This window comes from Vanacampus margaritifer, chromosome 3, assembly GCF_051991255.1.
Source record: "Vanacampus margaritifer isolate UIUO_Vmar chromosome 3, RoL_Vmar_1.0, whole genome shotgun sequence".
Lineage (NCBI taxonomy): Eukaryota > Metazoa > Chordata > Actinopteri > Syngnathiformes > Syngnathidae > Vanacampus > Vanacampus margaritifer.
Window position 1 is genome coordinate 3,003,307 of NC_135434.1, and position 15,518 is coordinate 3,018,824.

Consider the following 15,518-nt stretch of genomic DNA (forward strand, 5'->3'; position numbering starts at 1 on the left):
AAATATATTAACTCTTTGACAGCCAAAAACGTTAAATAACGTTTAGTAAAATCCTATGGAGGAGTGCCAAAGACGTTAAAAGACGTTTGTTTCAAAACAGAGGTGAAACTAACCATTTTCTATTGTTGATTACTGAAGAACGGAATAAGGTAGAAACAAACTTTTTTTTCCTGATAAAAGATGAGAGTCCAATCTTTCATTTGGTAGTATGTGTATATTTCCATAGTCCAAACACATAATTTTCTGTGGACCTTGAAAGATCAGTCAAAATGCTTAAATCGGCTGGCACCCACGGCATCCCTTTTCTGAAAACGTCTGGCAGTCAAAAGAGTTAATATTTGTCCATGTTGCATTTGAGGTTTGGAAACGACCTACAGATCAGCGACAAGCTGTTTGTGATGGACGCCGGCGCCTCCAACTCCAAAGACATGAAGCTGCTGAGGAATCATCTGCAGGAGCTGCGCTTGCACATCATCTCTGTGAGCGCATGCACATATGTGACACACACACACACACACACTGACATATGGAGGACCAAAACTGCCCAAATTAAAAATAAATAAATAAATGACTAAGTGAAAATAATGGGGAAATTTTTTTTTTTAGGGGCGGTCCTAAGCGTGTCTTGGGTTGGGCTGTTGCAATAATGATTTATTTATTTATTTATATTTTGTTGTTTTTATTTCCATTTATATATTTTTATTATTCCATATATATTTTTGCATTTAATTTTTTCAATTATATTTTTTATATCCGTTTTTATTTTCACTTTTAGTCATTTCTTTATCATTTTTTTATTTTATTTTCGCAGTTCTGGTCCTCACACGTGCAAAGTTAACATTCTTACTTGTACGCAGAGCTGCGGCGCCATGACGCTGCTGTCGGAGCGGCTGCTGGCGGTGCTGCCCGCCTGGCGTAAGTTGAGCGGGCCCAACCAGCTGACGTCGTGGCAGCAGTTTGTCAGCGACGTCCAGGAGAACATCAACCCGCTGGTCAGCCAGCAGCACCTTAGAGGTCTGGCGATGCAGCTGCACAGCATGGGAGAGGTCAGTCCGTCGCATCCTCAGCCTGCTGTGAACGCCCGTTTTCCACCCACGATAGCTCAAAATCCATGCGAGAGAGAGACCATGTGATTTTTAAAAATAGAAAGTTCTACCCCTCCCACACGATTTAAAAAAAATTAAAGCTTAAAATACACTTTTAAAGTAGTCCTTTAGTACTCACACTCTCACTGTCAAGAAATGAGAGACTATCGCTAAATATCAATTTAAAGACACGAAAAAAACGACTCTCCTTCGAACAGTTCTCCAAATAAGATGCCAAGCTTGCTTGCTTCAAGCTCTTTGTTATTCCAAGTTGACATCAAACATCAAACAAAATAGAATCAAGCATCGTATATTTAAGCGCCAACCCACTAAACTAAATAATTGTCTAATGCATTTCCACTAGCTTAATGCTAACATATAAAGCAAAACGCCATAGACAAGTTAACAGAAATTAGCATAGATGTTGCGATTTATCTTTAGTAGGTATTTTATTTTAATGATAAACCTTTAAACAAACACGACGCATCAACCAAATTAAAATAGAATTGCCTATTTATGAAAAAAATGTAATTCAATCAAAATTAAATAAAGAACATTAACACAAATAAAATACATATAAAGTACAATAAACTTAAATGAAATTAGCTTTTTTTTTAAACTAAATAAAATAAACAAGTGAAATAAAAAACGAAAACTAACACGCACAAAATAAATGTAAATAAAATCAACTTTAAATGAACTAAACTTTAAAAATCACATACAATAAATTGAAAGAAAATTAAACAAACCTAAATGAAATCACCTCGAAATTAAATGTATTAAACTAAATAAAATAAACAGATAATACTCAATAAAATTAAATAAAAAATACATTTATGTAATAGTAACTACAAACAAATGTAAATAAGGAAAACCTGATTATTATTATTATTTTTAGACCGTATTTAATAAAAAAGCAAAAACATTTGCGACCTGAGGAGAAAGAGTACAGGAAGCTTACCACTTAGTACTATCTTTTAAAACACATCTGGTAATCTCTCTGCGTTTGACTCGAATGTCTTTTTTTTCCTATATTGCGCAGATCAACATCATGCAGAGCGAAACGGTGCAGGACGTGGTCCTGCTGGAGCCGCGCTGGCTCTGCAGCGGCGTTTTGGGCCGCCTGCTGTCTGTGGAGACGCCCAAGGCCATCCACCACTACAGGGGGCGCTACAGGCTGGAGGAGGTGCAGGCCCTGGCGCCCGACAGCGACGTGGAGGAGCTGCTGCAGATCCTGGACGCCATGGACGTGTGCGCCCGCGACGCCACCGAGCCCGCCATGGTGGACGTGCCCGCCCTCATCAAGGCGGGGGGCCTGCGGCGCTCGTGGGCCGAGGACGATGCCGAGGGGGACGCCGCCGCCATCTACGGGGGCGTCCGGCTGGTGCCCGCCGAGCACCTGGCCGCTTTCCCCTGCGGTTTGTTCCACAAGCTGCAGGTCAACCTGTGCCGATGGAGTCGGCAGCAGAAGCCCGATGATGAAGAGGACGACGAGGAAGAAAGAGAGAACGACATTCACCTGTGGACGGACGGAGCCAAGGTGAGCAGGACGGGTCACGTCATGGGTGTGGACCGCAACGGATCAACGACATGATAATGTCCCCTAACCTTAAGGTGAGCCGGTCGGGCACGGAGGCCATGGTGCTGCTGGTCAACCACGGCCAGGGCGTGGAGATCCAGGTGCGGGGTCACGAGACTCAGAGGACCAAGTGCTACACCCTGCTGGACGCCGTGTGCGGCATCGTCGAGAACCTGCTGGCCTCCACGCTGCCGGGCCTGCTGACCGCCAAGTACTACCTGAGCCCCCAGCAGCTGCGCGAGCGCCACGCTCCCGTCATGGTGTACCAGCCCAAGGACTTCCTGAGGGCGCAGGTGCAGAGGGAAACCTCGCTCACCAACACTATGGGAGGATACAGGGAGAGCTTCAGCGCCATCCTTGCCTTTGGCTGTGCAGAGGTATTGGTGACACGAAAACATTTTCAATCCAAAGCTGTCTGTCTGTCCGTTCATCTCTATATCGATAGCTCATATTTATCCCTATTAATCAGAGGTGGCAAATCCAGGTCCAGAAAGGAAAAACCCTGCCACAGTTTGGCTTTAGCCTAGCTAGCTAGCTCCCCGGGTGCTTGTTTACCTGCTTGGGAGCTAGCTAGCTAGCTACACCTGGATTTGTCATATCTGTTATTAATCTACAGTGCACCCCTCTATCACGGGCTCCGGGTTCTCGACTCAATTTTGTGAATTATTGTTTGTTGTAATTCCACGTTCAGCCACTAGGTGGTGTCCCACTATTGTTTTCACTGCAGCTGTAACGAAGCACTTTTTTAATACAAACCAACAAAATCGTTTTCTCCATTCCTACAAACATACATTTGATTTTTGAAGTGGTTATGAGATGAAAGAGGAGCAATTCACAGTCTCTGATCACAGCATGCATGACGTCACCCGCGTCTGCTACTTAGCTAAGTTTGAAAGTAAATCTGAACAGGAGGAGGAGGAAACAGGAAGTATTTCAAGATCAGCCTCATTTTTGCTGAGAAGGTTAAAAAGATAATTGAATGTCTCAATCCTCTACCACCCTGCGCTTTATTACGCCTACTGAAAGCAACAGAACCCCAAAAAGTCTTTTTAAAAAAACTAATATTCGGGATTTGTTTACTATAAACACGGCTGTAGCACGTTTTGTCCAATATTTTTGTCTTTGAAATTGCGCTTCTTGCTCTCACTCAATATATTAAATGTTTTTGAAAGTATTATTTTAAAGCCAATTTATTATTATATTTTATGTTGATTATATTAAGACCTTACAAAATATAAGTGCCATAAAGTCTATTTAAAAACTGCCCCACAATGGGGGGGGCTTCACTATATTGCTCTCTCTACATCTAGGTATGGCTATCATTCTATATCGATCTATTTATGTCTAGTATCTTTATTAATCTATAACTCTAATGTTATGGCATCTCTCTGTGGAACATGACTTGTGCTGTAAAAAAAAATGTCAGGAAAAGCCTACTAGTAAACCGGAACTTTACTTTGGATTTAATCCGAAGCATTTGAAATGGTGGCAAGTTTGAGCTAACTCACATTTAACAATTTTGGATGTGATTGATTAATTCTCAACACAACCACATCCCTAGATAGAAGCGGGTGTGCACAATTATGCAATCACATCTCGGTTTTTGTTTTTACTTCCCCTCTCTACCAGAAACAAAACAATTGAGTCGTATACGTTATAGGTTATCTTGATCTCTCGCCAAAATCTGGCATTTGAAAAGGGGTGTGTAGACTTTTTATACATGAACTGTATCTATGTACGTAGGTGTACCAGCGTGGCGTCCTGGGCCCCGACGTGCACATCGCCGACGTGGCGCCCCTGGCCCGCCGCAAGCTGTGCCGCATGCTGGACCCGCCCGACGCCCTTGGGAAGGACTGGTGCCTTCTGGCGATGAACCTCGGCCTCAGCGAGCTGGTGGCGAAGCACAGCGGCAACGGGACGCCGCCCAGCGGGACGCCCAGCCCGACGGCCGCCCTGCTGCACGAGTGGAGCGGGCGTCCCGGCAGCACGGTGGGCGTCCTCATGCTCAAGCTGCGGGAGCTGGGCCGAAGGGACGCCGCCGACTTCCTTCTCAAGGCCTCGCCCGTCTTCAGAGTCACCGCGCGGGGCTTGGGCGCCGACGCTAATGGTTATCCCGACGGTTACGCCGCCACTTGCAACGGGGGCACGTCCTACAACTCCATCAGCTCGGTCATTTCCCGCTAAAAGCCCACCCCACGCCACACGCCGCCCCAATTGTGGGCCCGACTTCAGCACGAGGGAACTTTTGAATTGCTTCCGTGGTGGATGTTGTCAAATGGCTGATGAGGAAGTCCAAGCCCCTTTCACACAGCCTATCTAAGCCGCCTGCCTTGCCGTTTTGCATGTAAGGTACCAATATGGAATTCGATAGCGGATCTATTTACAACATGGCCACTTTGTGTTAAAAGCAATTCTCACTGCCCCAGAAATCAAGCATGCCTTTGTGTGTAAGGTACCAATACCAAATTCCCATCCAGTCCACTCATTTTCACCAAAATATCAAAGGCAATGTCAAGTTTGCCACCTGATACTTGCTTTTGTGTCGAAAGCGATTGTCACGTCCCAGAAGTTGATTGTTGTACGTCGAATCTGAGTCGTAAGAGCGACAGGACGACAGAGAATTCTGCAACGCCACGACAGGGGTGCGAAGCATCCATCATTCATTTCTCCCGCCCCCTTTGTGTCCAAAGCAATCGTCGCAGTTCCAAGTTGCCACGCATCTAATTATCTAGTTGCGTGAAAACCGCAACAGCAATGCACATGCGGAGACGGCAGGGTCGGCTAGTGATGTGTGAAAGGCACAGAAAATGATGCCTCTAGTGCGCCAATTTACCGGGGAAAAAAGTGCAAAAGGGGCTACAGTCCGCACAAATCGGTGCTTCAGAAGCCCCTTTCACACTGGACACCGTTTTGGTGTGGTTCAAATCCACCCGTGAATTTAACAGCGTCCGACAAAGTATCCAGGAAGATAATGAAGAGCGCAACCTGAACGTTAAGACAAGAGACTCGCTGACCACGCCCCCTTCTGATTGCATGAAGCCGTCACGGCCATGTGTTGAAGGCAAAAACCAACCAGCCGCGACGCCTCGAACAGTGTAGAAGGGGCTTTGAGATTCCGTTTTGATTCACCTCCTTGTGCTGCTTTTGAAGCTGTGTTCACACTTGTAATTTGGTGGTCGTGGTCTGATTGCGGGGATGCGGTGTTGCTACGTGAAAGTGTGCACAGTTGCAGCGATATCATACCTTCGCTGTGCTCTGTGTGAAAGACGCCGACAGACAAATGCTGGATCCGCTGTTACGTCTCGTCTCCGATTTTTGGCGAAAGCAATTGTATGACGCCAAGTTTGTGTGAAATTGTGCGCCCATGCGACACCCACCTTCGCTAGGCTGTGCGCGAAAGGCAAAGACAGTTTTAAGTGAACCCAACAACAAATGTGAACACAGCCTTTATTTTATGTCCAGTGTTTGTATGTACGCTTTACACAATTTAACGCACATCTCGTCTACCGTTTACGCAGCCAAAGTGATGTCGTAATCACCACGCGTTCATCTCGGCCTTTTCCTCAATCCCGACACAGCATTTAATCCCAGTGCCTTTGTGGCCTACTACCTCCCCCAAGCACAAATAAGAGCAAGTGTGCCTTGTCCGCACAAAACGCTACAATTACTTACTACAACAACAAAACAAAAAAGCTCAAAAATGTCTTTAGAAAATAAAGAAATAAAAGGATTTGTTTGGGTCGTCAGGGTTTGCTGAAAAGGAATTTTTATGTTGAATGGCTGGAAACCTCATAAAGACAAAAAATAATGATAATAATACATTTTGTGTTAAATTTCGGGTGAAACTGGTATGCAGGGTTCAGATTTTGTGACTTTCCAGAGGGCGTTACCGGTACTCATTCAGGTTGTTGGGGACGCCCCCAAAATGGCTGCTTTAAACCAAAATGGCCAAATTCCTATACAATTTGCAACATGTTTTTTTTTTTTTTTTTTAGAAGATTGTTTTTATGCATTCTGTCATGATTGACGTTCTCCTAAATTAGTTTTTAACTCTCCAGGGGGCACAACAGAGATATTGGCGGGTTTGGGGGAACAATTCTGGATTTAGCCACAATTTTGTTAAAGCCTATGAAATTTGCATGTTAATATTATCCGCTTTATCGCATAATTTCCAGCCTCCTCAACACAAAAATTCCCTGAAATATGATTTGATTTGATTTGACGCTCCTCCACCTCCGCCTCCTCTCAGGAAAACGGCAACTGTAAAGCTAATGCTAGCTGTTAGCCCGTTATCTCCACAGCCCCTAGCCAAAAGTAAACGTTTTTCTGAATCGGCGTTCGATACCCCGTCTCTTAAGTGTCCTCCATTTTGCGTTTGTCCTCCATTTTGTCTCGTCGTTGGGCCTTGTAAACGGGCCAAAAGCTGCTAAATGTTACATGTTGACCATGTTTTTGAAAAGTCGACTACTTCCTGTCTTTCGTCACTTTGTCATAATCTTTTTTTTCCCCTCTTGCTTTTGTGTCACTTTTTTATGCCACTTGAATGTACAACGAAAACAAACACACACACACAGAGGTTAATTGTTTTTGTGTGTAAATGTTGCCAATGTAGTGTGGCTTTAAACATACCATGGCCTTGTCCAATATCACACCCAATATGAACTGAAAGGGAATTATATGTTTTGTTTTTATTTCTATTTTTCTAAGTAATTATATCATTGTCTCTGACCAAAACAGGAAGGAAAAAAATTGACCAGCTTTTTTTATGTATTTTTTTCTACGTTTGCTCTATTTATGTTCTGTTCCTTCAGCATGTTCTCAGTACTTTATAGTGTAATATTTTTTTTTAATAAGAATTAAAAAAAAGAAACTTACGAATTTTGTTGTACATGTTTGGGTTTTCGTGTTATTTCTGAGATACTTTCAAGGACATAAATGAAGAAAGTGGAAACTTAAGCGTTTCAATCTTGAACCACTTTTTGTGGAGATGATGATTATTATTGTTTTAGTTAGTTACATTGGAGTGGCGCCAGATGGCGCTGTTGTTCAACAGGTCTCAAGCGTCAGAAAACAAAGCTGAATTTAAAGATCGATAAATAAATAAAATATTTCATTAAATTAAAGCAAATTATAGATATTTCCTGTGTTTTTTATGTTCATCTTGATGCCTATTATTTGCAGTAATTATTAAATTGAATTTGGATCAAAATCAAACAATATATATACTTTTTTTTTAAAGAAGACAATAGTCACGTGTTCTCCAGTCACATCTGAACGAGAGATGGCGAGGTAGATAGATTTAAAAAATCTCCACTCGACTTTCTTTATAGAGAACTTTAAAAACAACCATCCATACAAAGTGTCGTACATTGAGTATTGCAAAGATTTAAAACAATGCTCAGTCAAAATCCGTAGAATAAAAAAGTGTTTTAATTAATCATCATATGAAGGAAATTTGATTATCACCGCAATTATGAAAATGGAACCAAAATGATACAGTACACAGTGACTGGCTTTGTTTTGACTCCTTAACAGCACATTATTGATTAAATTGATTGTTGTGGTGGTTTGAGTGTCACAAGTGTGCGCAGACGTGGTCTTCTGACCTTTAACCTGATAACCTGCTCATTTGATTCATGTGAGGAATGTACAAAAAAAAAAAAATACATGCCCAGTCAACTGTCTCTTTCCTGTTGTCGGTTTCTGCACGCGGGCACACTGTCCGGACTTGTGGCTGTCTTAAAAAAAAAAAAAAGTGCTCAGTCAGTCATCACGCGATCACATATCATCCAGTCGTCATGTCATGTCACGCTATGGATTTAAAACGCTGACCTCTGCAAGCGGTGGCCAGTGACGCAAATTATTACTTCAACACTTTTATTTGCAGCAAAAGCTTCTTTTTTTTTGAAGAATGATGCGGCATGGGCATCCCAAAAAGTACAAAATTATGTTAACGACAAATTATTGTTCACTTTTTAGGGACTAGTTTAGCTTTTGATTTGTTTACAATCGATATGCTAAGCTAACATAGCTGTTAACTCAGCAATGGCATTATGCTATGCTAAGATAAAGTTGCTAATGTAAAAAACTAAAGATGTGATGCATAAAAAGCAAAGCATAAAGCATACAACTGTATTTTTTTTTTAATAAGCAGGCTACAAAACAAATCAACTGGTTCCGCTTGAAGATTTGAGTTCATCAAAGTTTCAAGATTTTCGCTTTGTTCTTCTTTCTGTAGCTAATGTTCAAAGATTAAAATGGGAATAACAGAAACATTAATTAAAAAAAAAATTGTGCCTTCAAATACGAGTGATTATTTCTTAAAATGAAATCAATTGAAACACTAACTAGGACCTGAATTTATCTTGATTTAATGTGACATCATTTTAACAGATTTGTTGTTCAAGGTTTATGACTTGAACTTGGAAGTTGGAGCATATGGCATTTAAGAGAGTGACATCATCGTCTGTCTTGTGTGCCAGTGCAATCACACATCACACAAAGGAATATCAAAAAGGGTTTTGTTTCATTTCAATATGCAATGTTAGTTTTGTCAATACTGTAAGAAATTTGAACGACAGATGACTTTTTTTAAAGCACAAAATTACGTGCATGAGTTTTTTTTTTTCATTTAAAATTGGTTTCTTCCGTTTGCAGTTTATTTAATTTTGTAGCGTAATATTGTAAAGAAGCAAATTTAACAAAACAATCAAAAGTTGTTTTAATGAAGGACCTCTTGTTCATTTTAAACCAGCTGGTTTAGCTTTTCTCTAGAAGCGTGACAAAAAATTATATCAAATATTATTGCGTTATATTGCAAAGTATTGAGTTATATCGCAATCCTAAATATTCTCGTGATATCTCCTGGCTGGCTCCGTAAAAAAAAAAAATTACTGAAAATTTGAGATTTCTTTGGCAGAAAAAAAACGCCTTGAAGAACAATTTTGTGTGATTTTGCCTGAGGAAAATTTGTAAAAAAAAAAAAAAAAAAAAAAATTAAAATAAGAATAAAATAAAAAATTAAAATAAGTCTTCAAATTAGAGTAAAATTTATAATTCCCAACGTAGAGTATCTTCTCGACACATTATCAAAAGGATCATAAATATTTGAGGGACTTTAGCTGTCATTCCACGTTTACATCCTTCAGTTAAAGATAACGTGGCTAATCTACAAAGACAAAAATCAGACAGTGACTTCCCAAATGTATTGGTAATCAAGAAAAACGTCAACAGTGTTGTTGTGACGGGCGTTCAAAGTCCACATACTTTAACCTGCTTTCTCATACTTTATGATAACACTTTGAATGTCCTTTTCTTGTTTTGTTTTCATTATTGACTATTATTTATCTCTGTAGCGGGGCAAGTTAGCGGACGTTCCCGGTGAGGATAACGAGCGCACGTTCCTTTTTTTTTTTAAGTGCCGTTTTGGTTAGCTGGCGTCAAGTAAAAAGACGCTGGGAAACGTCAAAAGAGATACACCGTAGTATAATTCATTCGTGTTGTTACGAAACTGTACTAAATTAAGTGATTTTAAGGGGCAAACGTCGTTAAACGTTGCTTTTTCCCCCCCGTCGGCGTCATTCCAATGAGGAATCACGTGCATCCAATGTGACGTCACGCAAAGGGATGGCCTTCAAAATGGAACAAACAAGAAACGGTCCAATCAGAGTGCTCGGAGGGCGGGAACTCGACTGCCACTCAAAGCCTTTATAAAGTTTGTGTGGCTTCACCGCAGTAGGATCATTCATCATTGTCCTTCTTTTCCACACGCAACGTTTCGTCTGAAAAGGGCTGCCAGTGAGTATGATTTGAGATTATTTTGTAATTCAAATTGTAAGAGTTCCTTACTATTTGTGACTGTGATTCAGCTCGATGCATGCAATTTAATGGAACGCAACTGTACAGTTGCGTTCCATTAAATCGCACCGAAATAATAGCAAGGAGCGACGCTCGACGTTAGGAATAAGGTCTTTAAGCATATTACTGATCACAATTTCCCTAATAAATACGTCGACGTTTTTATAATTGTTCGATAGTTTTAGTCATCGTCTTGAATTTGGCTTGCCTTTTCTTGATCTTTCGGCTAAAACAAAGACAACAACAGGCACTTGCCAGTTTGTTGTCACCTTTGAATGTGTGCGAAAGAGCGTCAACATGGCGAGGGAATATTCCGAATAACGTTCACATTTGTCATTATTTTGTTTTAATTTTAACTTTTTTTGGGCCGCATGTTTGGACGCCTCACGTTTTCTTGGCTCGCCTTCGTACATCCCGTGACTGGGCGGAAAAAAAGGGAAAAGAAAATAAACCGGAAAACGAAAGACAAAACCAAAACGGTTTCCGGAACTACAATTGTCCTAGTTCGTTTCCACTATATTTTCAATTAAAATTAATTTGTATGTTCCTGCCCAATTCCAGTAATGGAGACGGACGAAGTGGAACGTGAATGAGTGTCCTAAGGAATGTTGTTGTTGTTCCAATGTGTTGTGCATGTCCTGGAAGCTTAAAAAGTGGGTTTCGTGTTACACTCAGCAGACACTTTAAGTATGCCGACATCACCAAGAGCTGTGGAGCAAAACATAGAAAATAAGTAGTTAAACGTAAAATACACACACAAATATTAATCATTGTTAAAAAAATCTTTAATATTTAAAACATTTTAAACGCCTAACATTACAAAATACCCCATGTAGAAAAAAAAAGTGTCATCTTAGTATAAAAAAATGTTTGTGGTCGTGTGACAGCTGTTTTTACCCCCCCAAAGAAAAAGTGTTAAGATGTAGACGTAATTGCGTATTAGAATGTTTATGTTGTTGTTGTTTATCTTATCAGGTAGCCGCAAGCATGTTCCCTCTCATCGTGTTGGCTTTGTGCCTGAGCGCCGCCGCCTCGGCCCCCAGCCTGGACCCTCAGCTGGACGAGCACTGGGACCTGTGGAAGAGCTGGCACTCCAAGCAGTACCACCAGGTACAGTGTGGAAAGGAACAAAGCAACATTTCTTAACCTATCAAACCATCCCAACTTCCACCAATCAATTCCTCGGCATCAGAGAAATTGCGTTCTTCGCTTTCGTTTTGACGCTGCTCGGCTTTGTTGAAACATGTCTGACCATGTTGTAGAAGGAAGAAGGCTGGAGGAGGATGGTGTGGGAGAAGAACCTGAGGAAGATCGAGTTGCACAACCTGGAGCACTCCATGGGCAAACACACCTACAACCTGGGCATGAACCATTTCGGAGACATGGTGCGCTGCTGACGCGACAGCCGTCCAAAGTAGGTCTTATCGCGGACGGGCGCTTTGCTAACCCCGCGCTTGTCTTCAGACTCACGAGGAGTTCCGTCAGATCATGAACGGCTACAAGCGCGGCAACAAGATTCAGAGGAAGGTGAAAGGAGCGCTCTTCATGGAGCCCAACTTCCTTGAGGCGCCGCGCTCGGTGGACTGGAGGGACCACGGCTACGTCACCCCCGTCAAGGATCAGGTGACCTCGCCCGCAGGCCCGCAATTCATTTAGGGGGTGCTGAGTTGTGGCGTGATTTGGGTTCGGGCTAGATTTCGACCATTGGGAAATTAGCAATAAGTTCTAAAGTATATTTTTTTAGCTCCTTTTTTTTTTGTCTTTAAATGACTTAATGGAACGGGAGAATCTATTTGAATCCTTTCAACTTTCTTTGAAAAATTCAGAACTGCATTGCAAAAAATATTTCTTAAAATCAAATCAAATAATCATTTTAGTGCTTAGATAATCACAGTTGATAATTAAAGTGATATGTATATTTTTTAATTACTAATTGTTAGCCTAATAGCACATTTTACCTTTTTAGAAAAGAAGAAAAAAAACACTACTTTCTGCAAACACACTGGCATTATTATTATTATTATTATTTAATTATTATTATTATTTAATTAAGTTAAAAATGACTTTACATACGCAATTATTATGAGATTACAAAAACAAATATTGCACATATTTGACTGGAAATTAATGAAAACTTTTTTTTTTTAAGTTTGAAATTCGATTTTACAACTGTTTCTAATATTTTTCTTTTAACATTTAATAAATAAATACATTTAAAAAAAACACAAGTACTGCCAGGATGATACATCGTTTTTTATTGTGTATGAATCTTTATTGATCACACTGCTAAACTGTTCGTCAATTAATTAAAAAATATTGTGTTTGTGCTGGGAGCAATTTATTATTTTGGTGACTTTGCAACCACCAGAAATTGTAAAATAATGTCTAAAAAAATATATCAAACAGCTAATAGAAATATTTAACATAAACATTTTGGGTCAACCGTAAGCTGTTTTGGATCATTTGGCAACCTTTGGTTGTGTAATGGAGTCAATATTTAGCTCGGCGTGAAAGATAAGACGTCGGCCTTTGCGGTGGACTCGTTTATCTACATTGTGCACTCGCACCCCCTCCCTCCCTCCCTCCTTTAACCATATAATGTACACGAACAGCTGAAACAAACACGTTTTGGCCTGCGAATCAAAAGTGCTAATGTGCTCCTTCAACTGCGAGCCAACTCGGATGCCCAAATGCAATAGCTTAATGCTAACATAGAATGGCAAACACCATAGACAGGCTAACGATGGATGTTTTTGGTCCTCTTGGGCTCCCGTTCTGACTTTCATTTTTGGTGTGTGTCCACAGGGTCAGTGCGGCTCATGCTGGGCCTTTAGCACCACGGGGGCCCTGGAGGGTCAGCACTTCCGCAAGACAGGCGCGCTGGTCTCTCTGAGCGAACAGAACTTGGTGGACTGCTCGCGGCCCGAAGGCAACGAAGGCTGCAACGGGGGCCTGATGGATCAGGCCTTCCAGTATATCAAGGACAACGACGGCCTGGACTCTGAGGACGCCTACCCCTACCTGGGAAATGTACGTCTATTAGCCAACTGTTTATGTAACATATTTTGGCTGTAAAGATGCTGCTGTTGTCACGGTAACCAAGCGTTTCCCCCCCCCCCCCTCCACCCCGCAGGATGACCAGCCGTGCCACTACGACCCCAAGTTCAACTCGGCCAACGACACGGGCTTCGTGGACGTGCCCAGCGGCAAAGAGCACGCGCTCATGAAGGCCGTGGCCTCCGTGGGGCCCGTCTCTGTGGCCATCGATGCCGGACACGAGTCTTTCCAGTTCTACCAGTCAGGTCGGGTCACTAATTTGGACACACTTGGGGTGGAGGGATGTAGAAATGTAAAGAATGTTGTCAATGAGTCTTTTGAGTTTGGGATGTTTAAAGAAAAGGATGATTTAGCTGAAAACCCCTAAACCTAACTTTTTTTTTTTTCTGAGAATAAAACAAAATTTTTTGGGCTGCCAACATTTTTTTATCGAAATGAAACATATTTTTTCCCTGAAAATAAAAAATAAATTAAAAAAAACACAATTGAGAAAAATATTTTGGCTGCGGAAATTTTTTAAAATGAAACAATTTTTTTTCTGAAAATAATACAAAAAACACAATTTCGTTGACAAAAATATTTTGGCTGCGAAATTAAGTTATCAAAATTTAAAATCCAATTTTTTTTCTGAAAATAAAACAAAAACAATTTTGTTGAGAAAAATATTTTGGCTGCGATAAAAAAAAATCTAAACACTTTTGACGAAACAGAGAACACCCTCCTGAAAAACTAAAATATTACGGATGAAAATAGACAAATTTGTTTCCCCCCAAAAAAGCACAGGCATGTGTTAGCCAAACATAAACATGATTATTTTTTGGATGACATTTAGGCATCTACTTTGAGAAGGAGTGCAGCAGCGAGGAGCTGGACCACGGCGTGTTGGTGGTGGGCTACGGCTTCGAGGACCAAGACGTGGACGGCAGGAAGTACTGGATCGTCAAGAACAGGTGGGTGCTGAAAACATTAGCGCTAATGTTACTAGCGTCGCTTCGCTAGCCCGCCGCTAACCCGCTTGCGCTAATCCTGCAGCTGGAGCGAGAAGTGGGGCGACAAAGGTTACATCTACATGGCCAAAGACCGCAAGAACCACTGCGGCATCGCCACCGCCGCCAGCTACCCGCTGGTCTGATGAGGACCGCCACCATAGCGCCACCTAGTCATATTTTTCCAAATTGCAACACGAGGAAGCGGAGGGTTTTGATTTCAGTCAACATGGGCGTTTTTAGGGAAACAACGCCAGTTTTAAGCCAATTTTCATTGAACAAATTGTAGTTGTCTTTTATTCTTTGTACATATGCTGCTCAGTGAGTGGGGAACTCTTTTGTTCTTGTAAATGTCTGTTTTTCTAATGTTTAATGTCAACCATTAAAGGTGTGAAACACTACATTTGTGTTTGTTAGCCTTTGTTCCAAATAATTTAGATTTTATATATTTTTTTACCATACTACGGAAGCATTTTGCATTCACTTGAAGAAGAAAAACAAACCTGTTTCTAATTTCTGACTATTTTTTTCTGTCATAAATATTCAGAAAAAAGGGGTATTATTATTTTTTAATAAGATTAACTTCATATTATTCTACTGTCACATTACTCACAAAAGCAGAAAAAAAATACTCATTAGAATTGTAAATTGTAAATATGTTTCAGTATCAGGCAAATGGTTTTTCATCCCCCCCCAAAAAATATAATTAAAAGGGTTTTGGCATGCCAGTTTAAGACTTTCCAGGGGGGGAAAAAACATTTCTAAAATTTTCCTCTAAAGAATTTTTTTAATGAAAATGAATGCATAAACAATTTTTTTGCTTAACAATTTTTTTTAAATACAATTTACAACAAAACAGGAAATAAATAATAACAAACAAATTTCCTGGAAAAAGATGGAAGAAGATGGAAGAAGATTTGAAAAATTTTCAAACGTTTAAAAATAGTTTGGCTA

General features: G+C 40.8%; 2 protein-coding genes across 4 annotated transcripts in view; both read left to right on the plus strand.

The window, feature by feature from the left end:
- dapk1 (death-associated protein kinase 1) overlaps window positions 1-7,797 on the plus strand; it is a 33,202-nt gene extending 25,405 nt beyond the window's left edge. For 2 of the 3 annotated variants that reach the window (XM_077562480.1, XM_077562481.1), the window contains exons 23-27: window positions 359-479; window positions 858-1,046; window positions 2,128-2,625; window positions 2,700-3,041; window positions 4,408-7,797. In XM_077562480.1, the coding sequence (XP_077418606.1) occupies window positions 359-479; window positions 858-1,046; window positions 2,128-2,625; window positions 2,700-3,041; window positions 4,408-4,848 (1,591 nt within the window). In that variant the 3' untranslated portion in view covers window positions 4,849-7,797. Of the gene's footprint in view, window positions 1-46; window positions 338-358; window positions 480-857; window positions 1,047-2,127; window positions 2,626-2,699; window positions 3,042-4,407 lie in introns of those variants that run through there. The other variant, XM_077562482.1, reaches the window with a different exon arrangement.
- Window positions 7,798-10,296: 2,499 nt separating this feature from the next.
- On the plus strand, window positions 10,297-14,965 carry ctsla (cathepsin La). The gene is made up of 8 exons (XM_077560358.1): window positions 10,297-10,461; window positions 11,497-11,631; window positions 11,784-11,906; window positions 11,986-12,144; window positions 13,327-13,551; window positions 13,655-13,823; window positions 14,411-14,528; window positions 14,611-14,965. The coding sequence occupies exons 2-8, from the start codon at window positions 11,509-11,511 to the stop codon at window positions 14,708-14,710; spliced, it is 1,017 nt and encodes a 338-aa protein (XP_077416484.1). The 5' UTR covers window positions 10,297-10,461; window positions 11,497-11,508; the 3' UTR covers window positions 14,711-14,965.
- Window positions 14,966-15,518: the final 553 nt, after the last annotated feature.